Source organism: Macrotis lagotis, chromosome 1 (genome assembly GCF_037893015.1).
Source record: "Macrotis lagotis isolate mMagLag1 chromosome 1, bilby.v1.9.chrom.fasta, whole genome shotgun sequence".
In the NCBI taxonomy this organism is placed as follows: domain Eukaryota; kingdom Metazoa; phylum Chordata; class Mammalia; order Peramelemorphia; family Peramelidae; genus Macrotis; species Macrotis lagotis.
Window position 1 is genome coordinate 641,101,600 of NC_133658.1, and position 12,711 is coordinate 641,114,310.

A 12,711-nucleotide genomic window follows, 5' to 3' on the forward strand; every position below is an offset into this window, starting at 1 on the left:
TTTCTTGGAGTCTGTAGATGCAGGAGCTTGTGCTTCCTCATCTTCAGACTGAGTATTTTGATCCTTTTTGGGCTCATTTGCAAAATATTTTTCAATAGTCTTCTTTTTGTTTCTCTGCTTGCTCATTTTCCCAGCCTGGGCCTGGTTTTGGGGTGCTTCCTGAGCTTTTGGGGCACTCCCACAAGGGTCTCAGTGTGTGAGGCTCTGTCCTCCCTCCTGGTCTGTGAATGACCATATGCACCGCCCTCTCTGCCACGAGGCCGAGGTGGGGGGGCCGCTGCTGTTCTATGGGGGACTGCGATCAGGATCTGAATGTGGTCAGAGCCCCATAGTCCTGTTCCAGGGGCAGAGGACTGAAGAACTCTGCAGTCTCTCTTCACTCCCCTCCCTCAGCTCAATGGGCTCATGCCCTGGAGGCTCCTGCTTACCAGCCATGCCTGCTTCTGTTTCCTGGATCTGGACTGGGGAAAGACCAAGCTGTGTGCTGTGTGCCCTGAGGGCTGGGCTCCACATGCTCACTCTGGCAGAGGTCCCCCACTGTTCCCCCCACTTTGTGCCCAGTGCTCCTCGGGGTGCAGCTCAGGGGACTCCCCCACTGCTATGAGCTGAGACTCCCAGCGCCCTGGGGCTGCCTCATGGAGGCTGAAGTTCTTTCACTCTGGGGGGCCAACCCTCCGGTGGGCTGCCCCTCGGACCCGACCCCGGGGAGCAGAGCCTTTCTGCTCTTTTCCAGGTTACCTTGAGTAGGAGAACCGCCTCACTGGTTCCCTTTGTGGGTTCTGTCTCTCGAAAGTTTAGTTAGAGTCCTTAGTTTATGAGTTTTTATCAGAGAGCTCCTAAGACCGGATCCCTTCATGTCACCATCTTGGCTCCGCCCCAGGGAGCCCATTTCTAATATAACCTCAAGACTAACTCAAAGCTATCAAAATACGTGGTTAATAGTCTTTTGCAGTTGATGTTCAGCATTCATCAACATGACAGTCCACCCACAATTTTGAGACCAAGAGTCTAAATGAGTTTTGCAAGAAAATCACATTGTCAGAGAAATCCCTTTTACTCTAGCAACATTAACAGAAAGAAACGTACTTACAAACATAGCATTTGGGTTAGAGAAGAAGTGGAATGTATACTTGCAGTTCTAATGCCATAGGAATGAGCACAGTCTGATGCTTTGATGAAAGTAGTAACAATGTAAGGCTTTACTTGTTTGTTTTCATTATATTTGTGTTGGTTAAGTTTTTTCCAGCCTGATTAAAAGAAAACTATCTGCAAAACTCCTAAGTGAGAATTCCCAGAAGGGAGTTTGTGAACAACAAAGACCTACCTGTTCCTTTCTATTCTTTGAACAGAGTCTTTATTCTCCCAAAGGAGAAACTCAGCACATAATTTTATTCCTTGTTTCATCTTATTTAATGGAATAATTTTACCAAGAAGATAATTAAATAGCTTGTCACTAAGAGGAAAGGTGTAAGGGAATTATGTCTAGATTGAACAAATCACTGTCACCATAAAGCTACTTTAAAACTAGGATAATTCATTGTTTGGAAAATATATCTGATTTATAATTTGAAGTCATAAAGTTATTTACCTGCACACTGATGAGATCTTATCTCAGTAGTTTATATTTGCCTTTGTAGTAGTATAACCCTAGGTAACTGCTTTTAGTTAGCTGGTTCCTTCCTTGACCTGATGAGGTAAATGTAGGAGATAAGAGCATTCCACTTTTATTGACTTGATTGAGCATTTGAAAGTAAAGTAATGGGAGGTTTATGCCATTGCCAAGAGCTTCTGTGGGGAGTACCTTGACTTGGACCAGTCTTAATGAATAGACCACAGATGCCTCAATCATTCCCAGTCCCCTAAATAATGACCTCAGAGAAAGAATGTCTTCCCCCTGTTTCAGAGAGAACTGATGCTTTCTTCCTCTTCAGAAAAGGATTAGGTCATAGCAGTTTTTATAAAATACTATAAAGACTTTGGGTCAAGAATATTCATCACAAAATTCCAAGTTTCTTTTGGTAGCATTTCTGTTCCTTCAAAAAACCTTCACCTGTTGCAGTAGAAAATTGGATCCCAGTTTGAATCCTGGCTCTGTCACTTAAAATACTAGTAAATCACTTTAGCTCTAAGTCTATGGTGCAAGGAGCCTAGGAAAATAGGGTCACTTAGAATTGATTCTTATTAAACGGTTTCTGAAAAATGGCATCACCCTGGATATGGAGTAATTATCAATGTGCATAGTGGTATGTTTTGGCAAGTTTTTATAAGCATTTTGACTCAACCAGAAAGCTTTATGAACTTTTTCCTAGAAAGCATATTAAGATCCCTGTATTTTCAAGGCTTCAAAGATATACATTAAAGTGGTCTGTGTTGACTTAAACTAAGCATCTAAAATGTTCAAGCTCTCTTCTCCTAGATGTGATTACTTCTTCAGTTACAAGATGCCAAAATGATGATAGAATCTGGTGGGGTTTGCAATTGCCCAATAAATAACATCATAGTGGGTCCTAATTCTGCATTAGCCATTAAATGCCTAAAAATGTTTAAATTACACCTAGATGTATCCAAGATAGAGTGAAGAAATGGCATGATGACATCTCTTGAGAATTATTCACTATTTTTTTAAACCTGATAATCAAGGCCTAGAATATTGGACACTTCCTGGAGGCTTTCTAGAATTATCCTAGGAAACAGTGATCTTTCTTCAGTTTTTAAATTACATTTAAATATCTCCATGACATTTCACAAGACCTGGAGTTTTCATAGATTTGCAGATCCAGGAGGGATGTCAAAAGATTATCTAATTTATCTTGCTACCTTCATTCAGAGAAGTTTAAGGTGTACTGGATTCAGAAGACTCAAGATCTAGTTATGTCTCATGCATGTGTTAGCTCTGTGGACTTGCCTTTAGCTTTCTATGAGTTTCATTTTGTTCCTCTGGAAATTGGAAAAAAAATTATTCCTCTTTCTTACGGTTATAGGTGGATCAGAGGCAATGGTACAGAACATTGTTTAATCTGCAAAGGTCTAAGTGGAAGCTATGGCAACATGGAACTAGACCCTTCTAAGACTGAAATATTTTCTTATCTTTCAATAAACTTCTGAAAGGATTTTGTCCAACTTTCCTTTTTAAACTATATAAGTATCTAAGCAACTTTATTGTTAAGAAAGTTTTTCTTCTACCTAAGGAAAATGCCTCCTAATGCAGCATTAATTTATCCTGTTTGCAACTTATAAATAGTTAACTAATTTCCTGGGCTATGTTATTCCTGTTCCATAAATATGTCTCAAATATGTTTCAAATACTGTTTGTTAATACAGTTTTCCTTAAATTTTTTTTTGTATTTTTGTGTATCTGCTTAGGTTTTTTTTTTAATCTCCCAGAAGAACATTAGCTTCTTGAAGTCATATTTATTTCTACTTTTGTGTCCCCAGCCTGGTATAGTGGATAACTATTCACTGGGCTCCCATCTTGCCTCTAATGCTTTGCTATTAACCTCTCCATGCTCTAGACAATTCTCTTAAGATGATAGTTAAAGACTCATCAGTGGTAGGCATTTGCAGACTGTTCATTTCTATCCTGATGAAATTACATGGCTGGACCTCCCTAGCTCTCAAAAAATACTGTATATTTTGGGGACAGGGAGAGGGGGAGTGGTCCTGTGATTTTTCATTGGTACAGCAAACTCCTCAAAGGAGGAAACCAGTTCAGATTGGTACTGCTTTATAACTTATACTCTTGGATCAGGGGACTTTACAAACCCTCAAGGGGTCTATGGATAGGTTTCAGGGTGCCTGTGAATTATTTAGCATATTGACAACTATAATTCATTATAATTGACTTCCTTTGTAATCATATGTATTTTTATGCAGTAAAAAATCAAACATTGTTTTGAAAAGAGGATCATGATCATTAGACTGCTAATATTGTTTATGACCCCAAATTAAGAGGACATATCTTTGATCCTTATCAAGGTCAAATAAAAGGCTATGTAACAGAGTTACACAGTGTATGTTAAAAGTAGGATTTGAATCTAAGTCTCTAGGACTGTAAATCTCTTTATCTGTTATATCAAGCTGACTCATACCTTAAACATGGTAGGCTCTTAATAAATACTTGTTTGAATTGAATTTTCAAGCCCCTTGAAAGGCCTTATCACTAGATACTCCTACTATATCCTCCAATCCAAGAAAAAAACAATTAGAGGGATGTCCCTACTGACAAAGCAGGAATAATCCTTTTCTTAGATTGGGGTTATGAAAGACTCAGAACCATGTTGTTTAAAATATCATCGTGTACCCAAGGGGAAGCTGACAGAAAAAGAAAGTGAGTGTGACTGGACAAAAATTTTGAGATATTGAAAATTTAAAAATAAAATGATACTTGTGTTGATATATGCACATTGAGATTAGCACTTTTTCCCTGAGATAAAAGTATACCCCTTAGTCTTATGTACATAAGATCTTTGATTCTTGGGTTTATTGAGATGGTTTTCCCTCTCTCAAATAAAAAGTATTTTCTTTTTTTTTTTTTTTTTGCAGAGACCAGATACTGCTACACTCAACACACCATGGAAACCACTGGAAACAGCTTATCAGTCACCAAACGTTGTGTGCCTCTAGAAGAATGCTTGTCTACTGGCTGCATAGACTTAGAACAAGAAGGACACAAGGTTAGGGACCAAATAAACAAGATTAATGCAAATCAGATGGAATTCTAATAGTATTTGACTTTGGTCACAGTTCACTCCCCAGAATCCACTGAATTGCTACTTCCTTAAACTGTCTTAATTTTTCCCTCTTCAAGGAAGTGTACTCTCTGCTCATGGTCAGTTTGTTGTTGTTGTTGTTGGATTTTTTTTTAAATCATGTCTTACTTTTTGTGACGCTATTTGGTTTTCTTGGCAATGCTACTGGAGTGGTTTGCCATTTCCTTCTCCAGCTTTGCCTTCATAGACTCGAGGACTAAGTCAAAGGGGCGTCCAGAATGAGCACTAAGGTCAGCCAGGCAGTCAGAAAACATTAACTAATCACCCAATATGTTCCAGGAACTATTCTAGGCAAAAAGAGGCAGAAGAGTCTCTGTGCTAAAGGTGCTTATAATCAAAAGGGGGAGACTATAAGCTAACAAATTTGTGCAAACTAAATACAGGATTAATAGGAAATGATTAAGAGAGGCAAAGTACCAGAATTCAAGAGTTTTCCTGAAGAAGATTTTATTTGGGTTTTAAAGGAAGTCAAGGAAAATAAGGGACTGTCAAACTGTCTTCACATTCTTGAAAACACAGACCTAGTAAATAAATGTGTTTTTTTGATTGGTATTTCTTCTTTCTGAGGAGGAATATGATTGAGTTTTCAGAGGGAGAAAAGTAATGGGAAAAGTGCAAAAATGTAACTTATGATACTTCTTCCTCAGTACAGTACAATTGACCTTGCTTGCTTTGGGTAAATGAGAGTCCCATTTCTCTCTTTGGAATGTTTATTTGAGAAGGTACTCATTAGCTCTTGAGTTTGGTTAGTGTTTCCACATGAAACCTCCTTGGGTAGATGAGTTTGTGGTTAGAGCTTTCCTCAAGGAAGGTAATGGGGTCCAGGACATACTATGCCATTCTTTCTTACCAATTCTCTTATTTCTACTATTTTACTCAAATGAACTTAAGTTAAGAATGTCCAGTATCAACTTGAAATTGAAAAGAACATGGAAGTTTGATGACTGTTTAAAGAAGGGGAAAGGGTAGTCTTGATAGTAGTATGTCTGATTTTGTTATCTAAATGTAGATAAGCCTCAGATCTTAAAATAAGAAAGTCACAGACTTCTCCCTCTACTTCTCTGAGTCACTGACCAATTTTACTCTTGACTTCTACATTGTAACTATAGACAAGTCAATTAAGCTTTATGAGTTTCAACTCTTTTATTTGTAAAGTAGGAATAATATTATATTTTTATATATCAGTGCTATTTTAAGGAGTCTTTAAATATTATTGATATATTTTTGTTTTGTTTATTATCATCATTTCTAAACATCTCTCACCCTCCCTTGAAATAGGAATAGGGATTAGACTTATGTTTTCAGTGCAATAGGGACCTCCCAAATGGGAACACTCAGTCTACCGATTCATCTTAAAGAGTTACCTAGATCATTCAGAGGTTGAGTGACTTGCTATACATCACAAAGGCTTGAATTCAAGTCTTCCAGGCTCTAAGGTTGCTCACTATAATTAACCAGCACATTAAATGAGTCTCACATTCAAAATCTCATACACTTCCCTAATACATCCTCCATTTGTAGATGACTATAGAGAGTTATTCTCATGTCTGAACAAAGAGAAAATAATACAAAGTAGGAATTAGACACTAGGCAGGGGACATACTTCTTTCCAGCTTGAACCTAGAAGATGGATAGAGGCAATTAGCTGGTTAATTCCAATATAAGTTTAATTTGGGAGCCTGAAAAATCTGGGCTAAATTGTACCTTGGCCAAGAGCATTTCACCCTATAACTTCTCAAATCTATTTGAGAGTGACTAGTTTGTGTAAAAACCCCTCTGAGGTAAGTAAAGTCAAAACAAACACACACATAGATGGAGACAATGAAGTTGTAGCAACATTAAAACTACATTGTATTCATTGCTAGACCTTGCTTTAGAACCATAAATCTATAACTAAATTCTTTAATCTTTGATGATGTTATTATCATATGCAACCAAAGGAGGGCTGACCATTTCCTTTCTAGAATTTTGTCCCTTGTTTATTTCGGGATTTAAATGATCTTTTCTGTGAGTTGGACTGTCCTTTTTGGAAATCTCTGGCTCTAGCTTCATCCTGATGTCTTCTCACCACTATTTTTCTTTCTTTCTTTCTTTCTTTTAGGTCTGTACTTCTTGCTGTGAAGGAAATATTTGTAACTTACCGCTGCCCCGGAATGAAACAGATGCAGTATTTGCCACAACATCCCCCATCAATCAGACAACTAGTCATTCCCATCATGTATCTGTAATAATGTCATGTTTGTGTGTATTATTGGGATTAACATCCTAATGACTGAGGTGCCATTTGTTTGTTGAACCAGGAAAATCTAGAAGAAAGATAAGTCCCTACACTTTCCATTGACCTAACTATAACATATATTTAAATTGATAATATTTAAGGATGTTCCCATTACTAAGGCCTTTAGGTGTCTGGGGACATGCCAGTCAAGTATTATTGCTTCAAGTTAGGAAACAAAAATTACTCCATTGTAATCATCTTAAATATACCAAGCCCTCTTCAAACCAGACTGCTCCCAACATATACATCTGAGTTCTATATCACAAAACTTTTTTTCTGCTTTGATCTGGCTCTATCTATATATTAGTTTAACTGCAACCACAAATTCATGTTTAGAATTTTCTTTTTAGTCTTAATGGAAAAGATTTGGTTTTCCTAGAAACCTTCTGATTGGTTGTCTAGAAAAGTTAAGTGACCTAATATAAGTGAGAATTATATTAAAACAAACAAAACTCCACAGAGATGATTTATCTAAGGATCAAGTCCATCTCTGTTCATTTTTAATTCTCTTGCCTACCCTTGTGAGAAGTAGCAAGACTTATAAAGATGAATGGAGAGGATTTTGAAAAAAAGCTCTACCAGAGTCTATCTAGGTCAAATATTTATAATATGACTATGCTTGGCCTTCTGCATAGGGCTTTGTCTAGAGTTAATGGGAATTCTAGCTTCTGTCTATTTTTGTCACATCAGGGATAAATTATATATTTATTTAATGCCTGCTATAAGCCAGGACAGGCACTAGGGATACAAATAATGGAACAATTCCTGTTTGTAAAGTGTTTAGAAATTATACTTCAATTGGAGTACCCATGGAGGGTTCCCAATAACAGGGATGAAAAGCCACTGGGAATTTTTTCCTATTCCACATCCCAGGAGAGCAGAGACTGAAGGAAGGAAGAGTTTGAGGGATAGATAGCACCATTCTCTCTGAGCCCTTTCCCACAAGCCAGTTAAATATCAGTGGAGTCACCATTCCACTCGTAGTTCTTCTACCATTGAATTTCCATTATCCTCACAGAAAATTTCTAAGTAAAATGATTGAAGCACTGGGACAGAATCATTGGTTGATATCTGAGACCTGGGAGGCAGGGAAAAAATATTGGGTATAAGTTGGGGGAAAAAAAAGATGCTATGGAAGAGTAGGTAAAGGGGCCTTAGCAATTGAAAACTCTCATTTTGGGGAGATATTGCTTCTGAGGTATAGATGGGGTGAAGTTTTCCACCATCTTTAACTATATTTTTGACATTCTATGTTGCTATTTTTCTTTTTTGCTTGTAAATCATTTATACAATATTTATTTTTCTATGACATAACTAAAATGATAATGTATTATAAAAAATCCATTGTTTAGACCATGTTCAGAGAGAGGTTATTTTTAAAGAGCAGTAAAACTTGTAATATATTTTTGTTGAAAGTCATCAATTATCCTTTGCATCAATGCTAGAAAAAAAAGTTGCCTTGTGGTGTATTAGCTAAACTTGTTTTATCTCAAAAGATATTGCAGTATAGATCCCTCAGCAGGGTTGCTCTACGAGCATTTGCACATGATAATCATTATTGTCCTGAGTTTCCATGTTGATTCACACTGAGAGTACACAATGAAACAGAATGGAATCACTGTTAATGAACAGGAAAATGACACCAGGGTCCAAATGCCACAGTCAGAGAGGTGTCTTTGAAAATAACTTAAAAGAACTGCATCTGAGAATGCCTAGTGGGAATTTCTTGGCTGTCAAATTCTAAACAATATCACTTAGAATCTTAGTCCAGGATAAGGTGGTAATGTGTTATAGTGGAAAGAATATTGACTCTGGCGTCAGAGAACCTGGGTTTAAAACTTGCCTCTGGTGATTATTTTACATGGGCAAGTCATGTAACTTTCTTAGATCCCAATATCCTAATCTATAGGAAACTGGACTAGATGGCCTCTAAAATTCCTCTTAGTTCTAGTTCTATGATCCTATTATGTGATCTAATGTGGGGCTAACTATTTGAAAGGTAAGGTTTTAGGACACTGCCTCTTGACATTCTCTTTAAGAGAGATGCTAACTGTATATCTTAACATACACAAGTCAAGTGAGCAAGTGATTCAGTTGAATCATGGCAAAAGGCCATAGAGAATGTTTACAATGAAAGGTACCCTCAAGATGGTGATGGATACTGGAGAAATAGAGCACTTAATGTTCAGTGTTAGTGGATTTGCTATAGGGGACTAAAGCAAGGTCTCACCTATTCACATTAAATGTGGCTTGATTTAATTCAACTTCTAATCGAGTCCCCTAAGAGCAATGGGGACAGTTCCTGGAACTCATCTCTAAAGGTCACAGAAGTTTATTCACAACATCAAACTACCTCAAAGTATAATTAGGCATTTGCCCAATGGCTATGGGGCAACCAATACTCTTTGCAGTTTTAGGTATCTATATTTAGGATAAGATTATCAATTAAGTCTTGGAGGGGCTGTGATCTACACTAGTAGAAAGAATACTGATGAAATCACAGGTCTTGATGTGGAAGGATGTGGAAGAAAATGATGATGAACTATCCAGCCCTTGGGAAGTTTGCCCAGTGGCCTGACATCATGGACTTGGGCCAAACTGTTTTGTGGGAATTTTCTAATCCTGCTCAGACTTGTTGCCATCAATCCAGAACTCTAACCTGACCATTCCCTTCTTTCTGTACATCTGCCTCATTCCTCTTGCTGAAGGAGGTGATATTTTGATGTTGCTACTAAAGATGCTATAAATTATAATGGAGGTTGTTGATGTCCTTCATGTCTACAAATAGATTTGCATGCATGGGTCTCCATTCATTGATTGCTGTTAAAGTAATGCATGGCTCTTCGAGTAAGAAACAAAACACAAAAATTGGTCCCCATTGAAGAAGGTGATCATTCCTGCCTGGCTACATATCATGCAGAATCCATCAGCCTGGGTGGTCAAATGTGTAAGCTAGGACATAGCCAGGGTTTATCAACAGATCTGAAAACCTGATATTGCATGCATCCATTGGAATGGGTAGTAGGTTTTTTTTATTATTTGTTTTTTTTTTCCTGTACAAAAGAATGCAGTAAGATACATTCCAGGCCTTCCCTGAAGCCTAGAGTAGCCAGCCAAGGGACAGGTCATCCCTGTGAAAGGCACATTGCTAGTCTAGCCTTTCTACCTTATTAATTCTCCAAGAAAATGCCACCATCAGCAGCTGCATGAAGTACAAAGAGCAGTCATGTGTACTTAATCCCTAGATGACATATATTTATTTTCAATTTCTCTACCACATTCTCATTTTAAAATGGGTGTGATGTATATCTAAATTTTGTAAATACTGTACATTTTGTAAATGGATGAAATAAAGATTTTAAGTGCATTTCAACTCTCACCTACAAATTAGTCAAGCAAGCAATTGTGAAAGTTGTGTTGAGTGCCCACTTTGGGCAATAGTTTTCTCTAGGCATAGAAAACATAATGAAGAATCCACAAATCTCTGTCTTTGGAAATCTCATCTGTAGTTTGGTAGATAAAACAATAGGCACATGAAAAGGCAGCTAACAAAGCCAGTGTATATGTTCAACTAAGCCACACAGACAATGGATTTCAGAAATTCAAAGGACAAAGAGTTTATGGGCTATTTGAAGCAGATGCTTTTAAAATTAGGTTTTCCCCTAGAGCATGTCTGTCATGATCAATAATAATAATACTAAGAAGAAGAACAACAACAACAACTCATTTTTATTAAGCTTTAAAGTTTGCAAAGCCAGGACATTATCCTACTTAATTCTCACAGCTACCCTAAGAGCTAGGTGTTATTTCATTCCCCTTTTACTGAAGAGGAAATAGGATTCAGTGACTTACCCAGATTCCCAAAATTCAGTAGAACCTGGGGCAACTGGGTGGTATAGTGTATAGAGTGCTGGCTTTAAAGTCAGAAATGGTCATCCTTGTAAATTCAAATCTGACACTTTCAAGCTTATATGACCCTGAGTAAAAGAAAGGCCCCACTGCTGGCAAGTTGGGCTACACAACTCCTCTCTTCTCTTTTCCCCCTCCTTCTAGGTTTACCAGCCCAAATCATTGACTCTCCTTGACTGGCCAACAGTGGGTCTCAGGCCAAGTCCACTTGGTCATTGTTTGGACCCTGATTGGTTCAGAGTGAATGCAAATAGCAATTACTTTTGTTTCAGCCAGAAACCTTGAAGACTTACCCTCCCAACAATTTTTTTTCTTTTTGGAAAGAGGATTTTTCTAGGCTTCTGACCCTTTTACCTAGCTTAATGTCTGAATGGGCATTGTTGCCTCAGTCAAATTGTGACCTGGGAAAAACCTAGTTTTAAAAGGTTAAAGTCTCCCTCTGCTTCCAGGGACTCCTCCAGTCAATGTGATTCATTTTTTGCCTCTGGAACCAGATGGTCCTAGAGAATAAAGTAAGACTGGTGACTTTTCATAGCACTCCTTTACTTAATTATATACTTGCATGTCATGACATTATCCTTAATGTCATGGTCTTCTTTGAGAATGAAGAACAAACAAAAAAACAGGGCAAGTTAATTAAATCTGCTTACTTCAGTTTCCTCACTTGTAAAATGAGTTGGAGAAAGAAATGAAAAACTACTCCAGCATCTTTGTCAAGATAATCCAAAATGGGGTCACAAAAAGTGGAACACTATTGAAAATAAATGAACAAAAACTGCAAATAAGAACCTGAGGTGGGATTTGAAGCCAGATCTTTCTGAGGCCAAGATTGGCATTCTCTACTGTTATTTGAAAAAAAATTCTCCTCCTTAGCTTTTATGCTCAGTTATATCATGGTTATATAGTAAAAAGCTTAGTAACATCCCAATGCAACAGGGTTTAATAACAACCACTCCTTCTCCCCTCAACCAATCAAGGAAATTAAAAGCTTTCATCTTACTTATGTTATAAGATGTGAATATCACCATCAGTAAAACCTCACTATTCTGATCAACATAGAAAATCAAAACAAAATGAGAGAGTTGAAACTTAAATCTTCTGGGCTCCTAAAGGATATAGAAATATATCATTGCCCCCACCTACTAGGCATTCTTACTCCTATTGTTCAATAAGTCACCCTTTCCAAAGATAGTCATAAAAATACTTTAATCACATTACACAAAGTTAATAAAAATGGAAGCATTTACTCCCACTTAATCAAAAAAAAAAAACCCCACAATGAAACAAAAAAAACCCCAAAACCCTACACTATATATTTAACTGTGTCTGGATCCAGCCCTTTCCAAGAGTAGAAAACTTTTGTAGGAAAAAGTCTTAATCTCTATTATAGCCATCACTCAACCATTTAACCTTGTGCCCAAATTGTAGGGATCAGTTCTCTTCTCAGCTATCTTGATTTCAAGGTTTTTTTGGTTTCCTTGTTTGTTTTGAAATAGCTAAATACATGCTGCCATAGGAAACAAGATTCTGGGTTTCATAAGTTGACTTGAAGAACCAGTGGTCTATGTCACATGGAAATAATACTTCTATTTTCACTATCTTTCATCTAAATACTTTATAGAGCATGTCCTCCAGAGAGGTGACTCAATAAGGTGCATAACAGCAAAAAGGATTTGCTGAATGAGAGACAAGATATCCCCTCACCTCCCCCACCCCTGAAATGCTTAGGTGACCTTCAAAGGAGAAAGGATAATA

At 37.4% G+C, this 12,711-nt stretch overlaps 1 protein-coding gene across 1 annotated transcript in view; it reads left to right on the plus strand.

Annotated features, from left to right (window-relative positions):
• The window catches only part of LYPD6 (LY6/PLAUR domain containing 6), a 154,980-nt gene extending 142,532 nt beyond the window's left edge, over window positions 1-12,448 (plus strand). Inside the window, exons 4-5 of the mRNA XM_074215145.1 lie at window positions 4,543-4,673; window positions 6,871-12,448. Of these exons, the coding sequence (XP_074071246.1) occupies window positions 4,543-4,673; window positions 6,871-7,038 (299 nt within the window). The 3' untranslated portion in view covers window positions 7,039-12,448. The remainder of the gene's footprint in view (window positions 1-4,542; window positions 4,674-6,870) is intronic.
• The last annotated feature ends 263 nt before the right edge of the window (window positions 12,449-12,711 follow it).